The sequence below is a fragment of the Lentinula edodes genome (assembly GCF_021015755.1).
Source record: "Lentinula edodes strain Le(Bin) 0899 ss11 chromosome Unknown C8R40scaffold_12, whole genome shotgun sequence".
Taxonomy (NCBI): Eukaryota; Fungi; Basidiomycota; class Agaricomycetes; order Agaricales; family Omphalotaceae; genus Lentinula; species Lentinula edodes.
In genome coordinates, this window is record NW_025764318.1 from 313,333 (window position 1) to 326,541 (window position 13,209).

General features: G+C 46.7%; 5 protein-coding genes across 5 annotated transcripts; 3 read left to right on the forward strand and 2 right to left on the reverse strand.

Annotated features, from left to right (window-relative positions):
- Positions 1–33: 33 nt before the first annotated feature.
- C8R40DRAFT_1098062 (uncharacterized protein) lies at positions 34–1,149 on the forward strand. The gene is made up of 3 exons (XM_046227795.1): positions 34–223; positions 292–489; positions 543–1,149. The coding sequence occupies exons 1-3, from the start codon at positions 89–91 to the stop codon at positions 1,035–1,037; spliced, it is 828 nt and encodes a 275-aa protein (XP_046087745.1). The 5' UTR covers positions 34–88; the 3' UTR covers positions 1,038–1,149.
- Positions 1,150–2,233: 1,084 nt separating this feature from the next.
- C8R40DRAFT_108050 (uncharacterized protein) lies at positions 2,234–3,345 on the reverse strand. Its single transcript, XM_046227088.1, has 2 exons — positions 2,458–3,345; positions 2,234–2,410 (listed from the first exon to the last, which is right to left on the reverse strand). The coding sequence occupies exons 1-2, from the start codon at positions 2,960–2,962 to the stop codon at positions 2,352–2,354; spliced, it is 564 nt and encodes a 187-aa protein (XP_046087746.1). The 5' UTR covers positions 2,963–3,345; the 3' UTR covers positions 2,234–2,351.
- A 441-nt stretch (positions 3,346–3,786) lies between these two features.
- On the forward strand, positions 3,787–8,027 carry C8R40DRAFT_1041796 (CPSF A subunit region-domain-containing protein; the record flags this gene model as incomplete). The annotated part of the gene is made up of 12 exons (XM_046224018.1): positions 3,787–4,012; positions 4,069–4,748; positions 4,800–4,978; positions 5,035–5,396; positions 5,454–5,866; positions 5,920–6,161; positions 6,214–6,426; positions 6,482–6,644; positions 6,706–6,825; positions 6,881–7,087; positions 7,139–7,264; positions 7,323–8,027. The coding sequence occupies 12 exons, from the start codon at positions 3,787–3,789 to the stop codon at positions 8,025–8,027; spliced, it is 3,636 nt and encodes a 1,211-aa protein (XP_046087747.1).
- Positions 8,028–8,282: 255 nt separating this feature from the next.
- On the reverse strand, positions 8,283–8,960 carry C8R40DRAFT_1160007 (mitochondrial ATP synthase g subunit-domain-containing protein; the record flags this gene model as incomplete). Its single annotated transcript, XM_046229960.1, has 3 exons — positions 8,283–8,333; positions 8,387–8,613; positions 8,747–8,960. The coding sequence occupies 3 exons, from the start codon at positions 8,958–8,960 to the stop codon at positions 8,283–8,285; spliced, it is 492 nt and encodes a 163-aa protein (XP_046087748.1).
- Positions 8,961–9,550: 590 nt separating this feature from the next.
- C8R40DRAFT_108800 (uncharacterized protein) lies at positions 9,551–13,152 on the forward strand. The gene is made up of 5 exons (XM_046227390.1): positions 9,551–9,628; positions 9,680–9,925; positions 9,981–10,156; positions 10,212–10,350; positions 10,402–13,152. Exons 2-5 carry the CDS (start codon positions 9,767–9,769, stop codon positions 12,706–12,708), a joined length of 2,781 nt encoding a protein of 926 aa, XP_046087749.1. The 5' UTR covers positions 9,551–9,628; positions 9,680–9,766; the 3' UTR covers positions 12,709–13,152.
- Positions 13,153–13,209: the final 57 nt, after the last annotated feature.

The following is a 13,209-nucleotide window of genomic DNA, read 5'->3' on the forward strand; positions in this document are numbered from 1 at the left end:
GATGCAAGACCAGCTTGCGTAATTCGTAGTGTTCTGTACATGTGCCAACAGCCTTGCAGCTGCGCTTTTTTGCTTTGTACCGAGAACGATGTTTTACTGCGAAAGATGTGCTCGCGAATTCACCTCTCCTGGAGCCCTACACGCTCATTGTCGAGACAAAAACGATCACCCATACTGCGCGGACTGCGAAAGGCTCTTCAGAAACTTTGATGCGCTGGACAATGTAAGCATGTCTCTGACAGTGAGAGATTGGTTCTAGTTGGTTCTTCGAGACTTATTTTACTCTTGTAGCATACTCGGGATGTGCATTTCGACTCAGACGACGACTACTATGAGACTGATGACGATAATGCTAACGTATATTGTCAATCGTGCGACCGCGAGTTTCAGGACTCGACAAGTCTCATCCAGCATCTCGCCGCCAGTTTGAGGCACAACTGGTGCTTCGTTTGCTCAAGAGACTTTTCAAGTCCTAATGCCCTCGCTCAGGTTCTTTCTTCTTCATACACATCTCAACAATCACACTCATCGATATTACTTAGCATTCATCCTCTCAAGTGCATCGCGCTCGCGATATCAAATGCCCTTTGTGCTCAGAAGCATTCAAGATGGTTTCTGCTATCGCTCAGCATATCGAATCTGGCTCTTGCCACCATAGTATCAACCGACGCACGGTCACCGAAGCTGTTAAATCTGTCGTTCCATCCATCTCTATTGATCGCCGGATCACCGGAGGTAGCAGTTCGACCACCACCACGACTTACTACGCCACAGGACGCGCATACAATGGCGTTGCGTACGAATGTTACCTTTGCCACAGAACTTTCACCACCTTAAATGCATTGAACACACATCTGAACTCGCCTGCTCATGATTCGAAGGAATTTAGGTGTCCGAAATGTCGAAGGGAGTTTTCTTTGATCTCGGGCTTGATCCTACATATCGAGAGCGAAACGTGTGGTGTTGCGAGGTTCCAGCAAGTTCGAGACCAGATGCAGGGACTCACGAATAATTTCCGGAGAATGTTGACGATGTAATGCTCGGTGCCCTCTACGTAAGTAGTACCAGCAGCAAGCACGTAAATTTTACACATGTATCATACCACCTTATATCAGTACATATTTCACTACGTCTCAGAAGAACACAAAACTTGAACGGCTTCAATATTGGATGCCAAAAAAATAGAAAGTAGTTATAGGTATGGGTATGTTAGTCTATTCATGCCTTAAGATCCTCATTCCTAACTCACACCCACGACATCTTACTTCTTTTTCGCGGCAACGATGTCCCTCCTCCCAATTTCACCTTTCGCTGGAACGGGAGGAGGAGGGCGATGATGTTGCACCGGAAGTCGGGATGGGTAATTCTTCCTATTTTTCTTCATCGAGGACAGCGACGCCACAGATTGACCTTGCATTGTATCCACACGACCACTAGCGTACACATTTTGAGACGACCCACTCGCAGCGGCGACTCCAGTTCGAGGGGAGGTGAAGTGTATGTTGTTTCTTGCATTTGCGGCTTTCGTGGAACGCGAAGGTGATGTACTGTGGGTCTTTTTGAGTGAAGAGGATATAGTTGGTCTAGAAGGCGGACGGTTCGCAATCGGTGATGATGTCCGAGCCTCTTGACAGCGACTAGCAGAAGGAGTAGAGCGGTCTTTTGGAGTCTTCCCAACTAATTTCCGTACCGTTGTAGATCCGACTGACATTGGTAAAACTTTGCTAATGTCCCCTGGCCTGTCTGGAGTCGAGAGTAAATTCCCTTTTTTCAATGGAACGTTCAGGCCAGTCTTGGCAGATTTAGTAGGCGATCTCGATTTAAAGCTTGTCGGCGAAAGAGAGATCGAAATTCGTCTAGGAATTCTTGAAGAAATGTTGAGACTCTTCAAGATGGAGTTTCGCTTTTTTGCAGAAGAACTTTCAGCGGAAGTTGGGATGGATACAATAACGAAATCAGCTTCGAAATCGGATCCGGATTCGTCACTATCTGAAGACAGAATGTCGGTTTCACTAAGAAAGGCATTCTCAGCAGGAACGCAAGTGGTATGTGCCTCTGGAAGAATCGTGTCAGCAGGGCATACAGGACTGGCTTCATTGATAGTGTCGAGCTTCATGTTATTGAATCGGTTATAGATCAATTCCAGAGATTGGATTGCGTCCTTCGTAGTGAAATCGCTACCCGCGGACTCGCTATCATGCCCCGCAGCTATGTTATCGGAAGAGACACCTGCGTTACTTGCAGCAGCCCAAAAGTCAGAGGAGAATAAGGATAACCGGGGAAGAGGGGAAATGGCTTCCTCAGAACAAAGACGTGTACTTGTGGATGGGGCAGAGCCGACTATAGAGCTGTCACCGGAAGATTGAGTGCTGGGAAATGATTCTCCCGAGGAGGAGTGCGTCAGGGAGGCCTGCAGAAAGTAAAAAAAATGAAACAGCATAGTCAATGAACACTTACTTACATTGAGTGTGACGATACTTGCTGCAACCGAAGCTGACATCTGAGGCTTGATGGACTGAGGGTCGGGGGGCATAAATAGTGAGCTGGCATTCACGGAGGGTGCGGATGGTTTCACAGTAAAAGCATGAATAAGAGCAGTATCCTCTTCTCGAGCTTGGCTCACAACAGTGCTTCTGATAGGTAACTCTCCACTCTTCAACTTGATCCATAATGCGTCGACTGCTTTCTGCCGTTCGGTTGTAAATACTTCCTGTACCTCTGAAAGAGTAGAACCAGATGGTGTGATGACGTCCTTGTGTTTCTCATCTTCTTGAGCGGATGATTTCCAGTATCGAGCAAGATTCTTGATTCGACGGACGTCAGATCTTGTTCTCAGGGTAATGCTAAGAGCGGATGCGTAGTGATCCTGAGAGCGGGCTCCGATTACGGGAGGAATCAAAGCAGACCATGGACTATGCGGAACCTCGGCAGCCTCTCGGATGGCATCCACAATAGCGTCCATAAATACAAAGCCTGATGATATCGCACTCCGAGTACGATGAAAGACGGGACCGCAGACAGCGATGTCTAAAAGAAGCACAAAAGACTGATCAATAGAGTCGATGCTAGTCCCTAAGGAAACGAGCTCCTGCTCAAACGCCTCTATAACAAGATTCAACTTGCTAAGAGAGTGATTCAAAGACGCGATACGGGTCTTGTACGAGTAGAGTTCGGTGGATTTGAGTTCAAGCTGCGTCTTGATATGTTCACGAGTGACCTGTAGTTGAGCGTTTTCTTTCTGTAGTTGACTGATACACTGTTCGACATAGAAAATAGCAACGGATGGGTTTTCGGAAGATTCAGCAAGTAGTGGGCGATTAGAAGTTGTGGTGCGACTCTCAGTAGGCGGAAGTGCGTTTGGGTATCTCGAATAATCTCCGAGTTGTTGAACTAAGTCGCCGAGAGAAAGAGAGTGAGGAAAGTCCCGTTGTGAAGGTAGGGAGAGCTCCGGAAGAGCAGAGTCAGATCTAGTTCGACGATGAATGAGATGCGAGAATCGCCTGAGGAGAAAGAATTTCATGTTGGGATAGTGTCGCCAGCCAGCAGCGAGGACCGACCAAACCAGATAAAGACTGGAGTTGGAAAGTTGAAGGAAGATATTGTACAGCTTTGACACTTACTAATCTGAGTAATCGCCTTTTCTTCTCTGCCAAGAACTTCAACTTGTGTTGCTCGTTTGCAACGCCAGCAGGCACTCCTTCTCCGTCTTAGTCTTCTCACTAAGATCTTCCTTCTATACCGTCAAAATTATCCGCAGTCTTAACTGACCAGCGACCAGCAAATACCATGCACTTGTACAATCTCACTCTCCAGCCTCCGACAGCCATTACACAGGCCATAGTGGGCAATTTTTCTGGAGTTCGTCAGCAAGAGATTATAACTTCGCATGGAACCCGACTCGAGCTCTTAAGACCTGACCCTCAGACAGGAAAAGTCGCGACAATACTTTCTACCGATGTATTCGGTTCGATACGTTCTTTAGCTGCTTTTCGGTTGACCGGCGGTACCAAGGGTGAGCGCACTCTGTATGTGTATGTGTCTCCTGCTGCATCTCAATCTTCTCCTCAGACTACGCCATAGTAGGATCTGACTCTGGCCGTATCATTATCCTCGACTACGACCCTAAAACGAGCTCGTTTATGAAACTACACCAAGAGACGTTTGGAAAATCTGGAGCACGTAGAATCGTTCCCGGGCAATATCTCGCAGTAGATCCTAAGGGTCGTAGTGTCATGATTTCCGCTATGGAAAAGTCGAAACTGGTCTATATTTTGAACAGGGACGCTGCCGCCAACCTCACAATCTCATCTCCCCTCGAAGCTCACAAAAACGGCGCAATCATTCACCATATCGTTGGCCTCGATGTTGGCTTCGAAAATCCTACATTTGCTGCCCTCGAAGTGGATTACACAGAATCCGACCAAGACCCAACAGGAGAAGCATTTAAGAACGCAGAAAAGATGCTCACTTACTATGAATTGGATCTTGGGTTAAACCATGTCGTCAGGAAATGGAGTGAACCTACGGATCGTCGAGCAAATCTTTTACTGCAGGTTCCTGGAGGTCAATTGGCGTCTTCGGATCGTTTTGACGGGCCTTCCGGGGTCCTTGTTTGTTGTGAGGACCACATCATTTATCGACATATGGATGCGCCCCAGCACCGTGTCCCAATTCCGCGCCGGAAGCATCCATTGGACAATAGAGATCGAGGGATGCTCATTGTTTCAGCTGTCATGCACAAGATGAAGGTAAGTGCCATTTTTACGCAGGTTCTTGTACCAAGTTGAATTCACTTTTAGGGTGCCTTCTTCTTCCTGGTTCAAAACGAGGATGGCGACTTGTTTAAGGTCACTATTGAGCACGAAGACGAAGAAGTGAAGTCGTTGAAAATCAAGTATTTTGATACTGTACCTGTTGCGTCCAGTCTCTGTATTCTTAAATCTGGTTTCCTTTTTGTTGCTTCCGAGTTTTCGAATCAGTGAGTGACCTAACTCGATTTAGGGGCTTCCGAAACAACTGATACGTGCTTTGCAGTTATTTCTACCAATTCCAGAAACTTGGTGATGATGACGAGGAGCCCGAATTCAGCTCGACTTCTTATCGCTCGTTCGGCATGGCAGACCCTACAGCACCTTTGCCAAACGAATATTTCCGTCCTCGTCCATTAGAAAATCTTGCACTTGCTGACGAGCTTGAATCGTTAGATCCTATACTAGATTCCAAGGTGTTGAACATACTTCCCAATTCTGACACGCCTCAGATATTTGCGGCGTGCGGTCGTGGTTCAAGGAGCTCTCTGAGGACGCTCCGACATGGTCTGGAAGTTGAAGAGTCTGTAAGCTCGGATTTACCTGGTATACCGAATGCAGTTTGGACGACCAAAAAGAGAGAAGATGGTAAGTCGTTATACCTGTTTGAAATACAGACATACATTCTAACTACTCTCTATTCAGATGCTTACGATTCGTACATCATCCTTTCGTTCGTTAACGGTACCCTGGTTCTTTCCATTGGTGAAACCATTGAAGAAGTTCAAGATACCGGCTTCTTATCTTCCGCTCGCACCCTGGCCGTGCAACAAATTGGCACTGACGCACTCCTTCAGGTTCATCCAGAAGGTATTCGGCATGTTTTGGCTAATGGCCACGTTACCGAATGGAAGTCGCCATCGGGGAAGACCATAGTTAACGCCACAACGAATAAGCGACAAGTTGTTGTTGCCCTAAGCTCAGCTGAATTGGTGTATTTCGAGTTGGATCTGGAGGGACAACTAAATGAATACCAGGATCGTAAAGCTATGGGTAGCACTGTGCTGGCGTTGAGTATCGCAGAAGTACCAGAGGGCCGACAGAGGACACCGTTCCTGGTGCGCGCATCCCCTCATTCTGTTAATTATGAGTTTCTGATCGACAGACGTAGGCTGTTGGCTGCGAAGACCAAACTGTTCGAGTCATCTCCTTAGATCCCGAAAGCACATTAGAAACCATCAGTCTTCAAGCCCTAACCGCTCCACCTTCTTCCATCTGCATCGCAGAAATGCTCGATGCAAGTATCAACAAATCCCAACCTACCTTGTTTGTCAACATTGGTCTTCAAAATGGTGTTCTACTAAGGACCGTGCTGGACCCCACCAATGGCCAGCTAACTGATACCCGTACTCGGTATTTGACTTATCATTCATCCTTTCCATATAATAATCTGACTAGCTTGTAGTTTCTTAGGAACGAGACCCGTCAAACTCATACGTGTGCAAATTCAGCGCAATCCAGCTATTCTTGCGCTATCGTCCCGGTCATGGCTTAACTACACTCACCAAAATCTCATGTACTTCACACCATTGATTTTCGAAAGCTTTGACTTCGCGTGGAGTTTCTCAGCCGAACTGAGCCCAGAAGGGCTTATTGGGATTACCGGAAGCACATTGCGGTTAGAGTACCTGCTTTCATCGAAAGAATGCAAGCACTCATTTGTTTTGTTTAAGCATATTCCAGATACCAAAATTGGGCACACAATTGAAGCAAGACTCCATACCGCTTTCGTACACTCCTCGGAAATTTATCGCGCATGGAAACTACTTTTACATGGTGGAAGGGGATCATCGAGTACTTGGAGAGGATGCCGGGGAAAAGAAGTTGGCCGAACTTGTACGTCGCAGATTGGATCGCCATTCAGACATACACACGTTTAACTTAACCATACGCGTAGCGCCAGCAGGGCAAGAAAATCGACCAAGAGGTTATTGATCTTCCTGTTGAAGTGTTCGGAAGGCCAAAGGCTCCTGCTGGGACATGGGGATCTGCTATCCGAGTCATTGACCCTGTAAAGGTTCGTGTTTCTTAGTCGTGGACTTTGGGACCGCGTCTGACATGTGGTTATTCAGGCGGAAACAGTCGCATATATCCCTCTAGATTCTAACGAGGCTGCGTTCTCTTTAGCAGTGGTTCCCTTTTTGGTCCGGGGTGGTGAGCTCCACCTAGTTGTTGGGACCGCGGCTGATACGACGGTGTCTCCACGCTCTTGTTCGAGTGGCTTCTTGCGGACTTACAAATTCACGGATGAAGGAAGAGGCTTGGAGTTACTTCACAAAGTGAGCTTTTCCCTCTCTATTTGCTGAAACGTATATTAACCTTGTCTCTAGACGGAGACTGATGATGTACCACTAGCGCTTTTGGCGTTCCAGGGACGACTTGTCGCCGGTGTAGGAAAAGCTTTGAGAATCTATGATATCGGAAAGAAGAAGCTACTTCGTAAGGTTGAAAACAAGGTCAGCATCCAGGTTTATGCTATGAAAGGGACGCTCATCATAATCATACATGGTTCAGACATTCGCTTCGCCCATCATCACACTCAATACGCAAGGTTCGAGAATTATAGTGGGGGAAATGCAAGAATCGGTTTCTTTCGTTGCATATAAAGCACCAGAAAACCGTTTGCTTGTTTTCGCCGACGACTCCCAATCAAGATGGGTCAGTGCTGTAGCGATGGTGGACTACAACACTGTAGCAATCGGAGACCGCTTTGGTAACATTATCGTCAATAGGCTGGACACTAAAGAATCGGACCAAGTCGATGAAGACCCTACCGGAGCAGGTATCCTTCACGAAAAAGGGATATTGATGGGTGCCCCTCACAAGACCAAGATGGTGGCGCATTTCCATGTCGGAGACCTTATCACCTCTATACACAAAGTAGCGATGGTTGCTGGAGGACGTGAAATCTTGCTGTATACTGGTCTCCATGGCACGGTCGGGATCCTCGTACCATTCGTTTCGAAGGAGGATGTCGACTTCATATCGACGTTGGAGCAGCATCTGCGGACAGAGCAGAGTAGTTTGGTTGGCAGGGATCAGCTGAGTTGGAGAGGGTATTATACGCCGGTGAAGGCGGTTGTAGATGGTGATCTTTGCGAGACATTTGCTCGACTACCAGGGTCCAAGCAGAGTGCCATTGCTGGTGAGCTTGACCGGACAGTAGGGGAAGTTCTTAAAAAACTGGAGCAATTGAGGGTCACTACGAGTGGATTTTAAGTATTATAACTGACTGTAATACTGAAGACATATATACTTGGGAAATTGAGAAGGCTTCTGTATTTGATGTACCGTAATAACCATACATAGTCGTCACGAAACTGGGGAAGACGTGGGGACCTGTAACATTATCTTAGTGGGGGTATGGTTAAAAAAACTGTCACTTTCATCTCAGAACACGGGAACCCCATTTCGAGGCGGCACAAAGCAAATTACTCAATCTAAAGTGCGGATGATACATGTGAAAATGCCGGTCTATTCAAGCTTGTAACCAACAATACTCCTTCTCCCAACCATTTCGCCTATCTGCACCAATGATATTTGAGGGACATCCAAAGGTGAAATACGAATAAGCTTACCTTGAAGATCCCATATGCCTCCACAGCATAGACTCCCAGTCTCGCAATTTCTCCGTTATTAATCGCTTTCTGCCAGAATACCTTTGATGTGGCATTCGTCCATATGGTTCTGTATGCCGACTGGACTGCGTCAACGGATGATGGGGGTGAAAGGCCTTCGGCGCGGTAAACTTGTTTAACAATTTCTCGGAAAACAGCGAAGTTGTAAAAAACTGGCTCTTTGTACGCTAGCGTTTAAAAATTTCGCGGTTAGTTCACCAGAAATACATCCAACGAGTACGAGTTAAATAAACACGCTTCACTTACCTCCCATCAACTTTCCTGCTCTTTCTCCTAAAGGACCAGCAGATTTTGTCGCACTAGCGAGGTATTTTCCAGCTGTCTCCCCCAGTGGTCCAGCAAGTTTCTTCGCGCTCTCTAAAGCTTTGGTGGCCGTCTGCTGTGTACTTGAGAGGACTTCCTGAGCCTTCTTTTGAGCTGCTTCCAATTGTGGATTGGAGCCGGTGGATGCAAAACGAGTAGGTCGTGCAACTCTGCTGCGAAGAGCAGCACGAAAAGATGAAGGCCGTAACATTGTGGGGACGACAGTGACAATGACGGTTGCGGGAAGTGTAACAAAAATTCGAGGCGTCTTCCGTTCCGTCCCGGCCCGATGCTTGGCTTTGTTTGGTTCAATTAATGGCAGACTTATAACATAGATACTAAAAATAGTAATCGTAACAAAGTAACAAACTAATATTACCCATGTTACTTTTTGACCTTTTTCGACTATCTTATGCACGCTGGAGATCAAGTGCCCAACCAACCAGAACCAACCTGGCTCGAGTCTTGATTCGCTAGTTCTTGCTTACAGACTAAATCCTCGGCAACATGCAAGCACAGCCTGTGTATGTATAGTGTATGGATCTCAAGCTAGTCAATGATTCTGAAGTTCAATAACAGCGCTGAGCGCTGATTTCATTCATGTAGCATTGAATAAAACGAGCACTATTCAGAACTGCTTCTTGGATCTTCCTCTCTAGCTCAGTCCCTCACTGATGGATTCTGAGCCCGAACTAAAGTTGGGATGTCTGACTCTGTGCTTTTGGAAAGGCAGGAGGAGACGTATCAGGAATACCAAAGTTGTTTTTGATATGTTCTTAATGCTGTGGAGACTGATTGCAGCCTTCCATATAGGATCATAGGAAGAAGAGTAGATCCAGTCACGATGATAACGAGTCGAAGTCAAATATTGAATCAGAGGTATGAATTATATCACTTAGCAGGAAAGTAATGTCGCTAACGCGCTCACAGTCCCTCCCCGCTTACAATACGGTTTCTGGAAATATCCAAAAACCCAATCTTACCAAACGCGGGAAAGGTGTCGCAAAACGTCGAAGCATGGAAGATAGAGACACCAATGGAAACCTCACCAAACGCTATGTCTTCGAAGCATCAAGAAAGACCGTTGAAGTGTTACAGGGAGTGGCAGAAATGGCTGGTGTCCCGCTTGTCAAGCAAGTGCTTGAAATCGGATTATCGCTCATCAAAGCATGTGAGGTGGGCTTGCACGTGTACAATTCCTCTCCCTTTCTCATCAGCGTCAACACATCAGGAGCTTAACGAAGTCCAAGAGAAGGTTCAGCAGTTGAAGAACAGAGTCGCGGAATTCCTACTCGTTATTGCCAAATTCATGGACAGGCCACAAGATGCGAAATTGGCTCCTCATTTCAGCACCTTCTTCGCAGAGATGTCCGAGGACCTGGAACGAGAGTTGGGAGACCTTAAAATGTACTAGTGCGCTTACATTCCTCTTATAGAATCTTAAACTAATCATGTTTCTTAGCTGTCTAGACTCTATAACCAAACGTCTCGAGCATATCAAGGCACGGAACGCCTTGATCACTGCTATGCTACCTGAATCAAACATCGATGAAATTCAGGCATGCGAGACCGAATTTTCGGACGCGATCGAGCGATTCCAGGTCTATCTATCCACTCTTAGTGATGTTTTCATCCACTGAGATTTTGGGCAGACCTTGCGTGGACTACATGCTGCTGAGGACATCACGAAATTACAAGACAAACTGGAGGTCGTGTATAGCGAGATTAAAGCTATATCACAACAGGTGACCCAGTTACAGACTTCGTTCGACGATCTGAAGGCCAGGTTGGGACCTCTGGATGACTCTCAATTGGTTGTACCCACCATGCCCAACCCTCCCACTATCTTTCATGGGCGGAACGAAATAGTGAATGAGATTGCAAATACTCTTGCAAGGCGCTCGATTGATGGCAAATTGTCTCGTTTTTGTATCCTTGGACCCGGGGGACTGGGAAAAACATCCGCTGCTTTGGCAGTCATGCAACATCCACTCATACGAAGTAGTTTCGAAGAAGGTCAATTCTGGATACCTTGTAATACGGCTAATTCCCCCAATGCGTTATTAGATGCATTAGCTGAAGGCACTGGTGTGAATCCTCAGACTAAGAATCTGCTTCGTAGTATTCTCAGTCGACTCTCATCCTTGCCAGGGCAATCCATTCTGTTGCTCGACAACTTCGAGACACCTTGGCTTCTCGATGAAGGTTCCCAATCCAGAGTCCAGGCCATTCTAGAACAGCTAAACTCCCTGCCGAATGTCGCTATACTCTTGACAATGCGTTCCAATTCGCCGCCGTTACGCGATTGGAAGCATACAGATCTTCCTCCAGTGGATTTAGATAATTCTCGGAAAATCTATCTTGATGTTGACGGAGCCGCACACGATTCTCCTGACTTGGATGTTTTACTAGACACACTGGGACATATGCCAGGTGCAGTGTATCTCATGGCTAATCTAGGAGCAAACTCCCTTTCAACACCGACAGAGCTACTCCAACAGTGGCGTGCCGGGGGCATCAATGTCATGGATCACTGCATTGGACTGTCAATGAAGAGTAGCTTTGTTACAGACTGCGAAGGTGCAATCGAGTTACTCCAGGTTCTGTCGATGCTTCCAGCTGGAGTTGTTCGCAGTCATTTGAAATTATGGCTTCCCTCGTATCGCCCCGAAGCTATTCAATGCCTTCGAAAAGCTGCTCTACTTCATGTGAGCTCGGGAAGCGATCCGAAACTCTTTGTTCTCCCTGTTATCCAATCATGCGTTCAAAAAAGCATTCCGGATGATGTTAGCCAACGAGTCTACAACTCCTGCTGTCAAATTCTACTCAGTTATAATGGAGCAATAGATGGGCCGAATAATCCGCTCTTTAAAGCTCATTCACGCTTCATTCGCTCAGAGCAGTCGAACGTTGAATCTTTGCTCACGGAGATGTTGACGAACATCTTTCACTCTCATACAGACACCACGGCAGAAACGGTGGCCCACCAATTAGATGCGTTCAGAGTGTTCATTTGGTTCCGGTATTGGAGTCAACCCCACGTGGAACTGGCCGTCAAAGTCGCCCAGGCGGCTGAAATGACCAACAATACTACGTCGCAGGCCGACACTCTTCTCTGCCTCGGCAAAATGTATCGTATCACTGGAAAGTCGGATGACGCTCTGAAAACGTTAGCTCGTGCGCGAAAGCTTTTTTCGACCCTTGATTACACACAACGCCGAAATCGTCGCAACGCAATGCGCTGCGAAGTGACATATACTGAGATGTCGGCTCTGGTGCGCAGTCTGCGTCAAGAGGATGTCATACCTTTAGTAGAATCGCTTCGTCCTCAATGCGAAGGTGAAGATACATATCTCGAAGCTCTGCGCCTCGAAAGTCTAAGTGCTTACCAGTTCAAGGCACATCAATTTGAGGCTGCTCTGGTTTCTATCTCGGAATCTCGGAATCTCTTCAGAGAAAATGATTGCCCATTCGACGCGGCCACATGCCTTCTTGACCTCGCTCGTATTCTCGGATGCTTAGAACGTTATGAGGAAGCATTACAGATAGCAGACGAAGCGGTTTCAAGCTTCCACGACCTGGGGTTTGAGGGATATAACACTTGTTTCAGCTACATTCTTAAGGCCCGTATCATGAAGTCATTACAAGCGCCCGGAGATGCTATCTTGGAAGTACTCAATGATGCGCTCAAACATTCATACCGAGAGCCACTACCGCTTGCCTTCACTTTGTTGGAGTATGGCGAGGTTTACTTGAAAAGAAGAGATTGGCGTGCGGCTACGCTAGCATACGAGGAAGCAAGAAATGCGATCTCCCGTCTAGATAAAGAGGGTCATCGCGGTATTCCTGATGAATGCAACAATAAAATTCAAGTCATACGAAGATATGAAACACAAGAAGTCGACCCTCCAGAAGAAGAGCTAGCTTCCTTGATTCCGGCTCCGAGATTGTTTCCGTAGGGTTTAAAGAAGTACGCAACAAGATTTCTAACTCTAAACAAGACTCTTTTTTGTTTCGTAGTAAACGGCGTTCTAAGTATCTCCGCTATCAAGTAATCCACTGGAATGAAACTTTTTCTTATTGTCCTATCCGAGGTCCTTGTACTGTCCCACCCAGCTCCCACAAATCCTCTGGGGCTAGTCACCCTATTTCCATTCAAAAACCGCTCAAGTCAATGGTATTGCAGTTACAGTAGTCGTAGGCTGCGTATATTGTTTGTTCGTTCATCCTCGCATTGTAGCTACCGAGCTGACGCGCGGTAAAAAGTCTACCCCCGTAATCATTTTTTCTTGCTTGCCTTGGTATCCTGGCGCCTCTAGTGCGTATCGCGAGAAAGTTGTGCCGGGGTAACCACAAGGTGCTTTGACCCAACTCTATGCACCGACATCTTCAAAAGTTGAGTAGAAGGATATAGAGGGAGTATCATTTGTAAAGTTCATTTGTTTGTTCCCCTGAATTTC

Excerpts from the sequence above, each read along its gene's own strand:
- C8R40DRAFT_1098062 (XM_046227795.1), top strand. The coding sequence starts at position 89 with ATGTTTTACTGCGAAAGATGTGCTCGCGAATTCACCTCTCCTGGAGCC. Across the intron at positions 224-291 it reads ACTTTGATGCGCTGGACAAT|CATACTCGGGATGTGCATTT; the intron begins GTAAGCATGTCT and ends TTACTCTTGTAG. Across the intron at positions 490-542 it reads GTCCTAATGCCCTCGCTCAG|CATTCATCCTCTCAAGTGCA; the intron begins GTTCTTTCTTCT and ends GATATTACTTAG.
- C8R40DRAFT_108050 (XM_046227088.1), bottom strand. The coding sequence starts at position 2,962 with ATGGACGCTATTGTGGATGCCATCCGAGAGGCTGCCGAGGTTCCGCAT. Across the intron at positions 2,411-2,457 it reads TATCGTCACACTCAATGTAA|GCCTCCCTGACGCACTCCTC; the intron begins GTAAGTGTTCAT and ends TACTTTCTGCAG.
- C8R40DRAFT_108800 (XM_046227390.1), top strand. The coding sequence starts at position 9,767 with ATGGAAGATAGAGACACCAATGGAAACCTCACCAAACGCTATGTCTTC. Across the intron at positions 9,926-9,980 it reads CGCTCATCAAAGCATGTGAG|GAGCTTAACGAAGTCCAAGA; the intron begins GTGGGCTTGCAC and ends TCAACACATCAG. Across the intron at positions 10,157-10,211 it reads GAGTTGGGAGACCTTAAAAT|CTGTCTAGACTCTATAACCA; the intron begins GTACTAGTGCGC and ends CATGTTTCTTAG.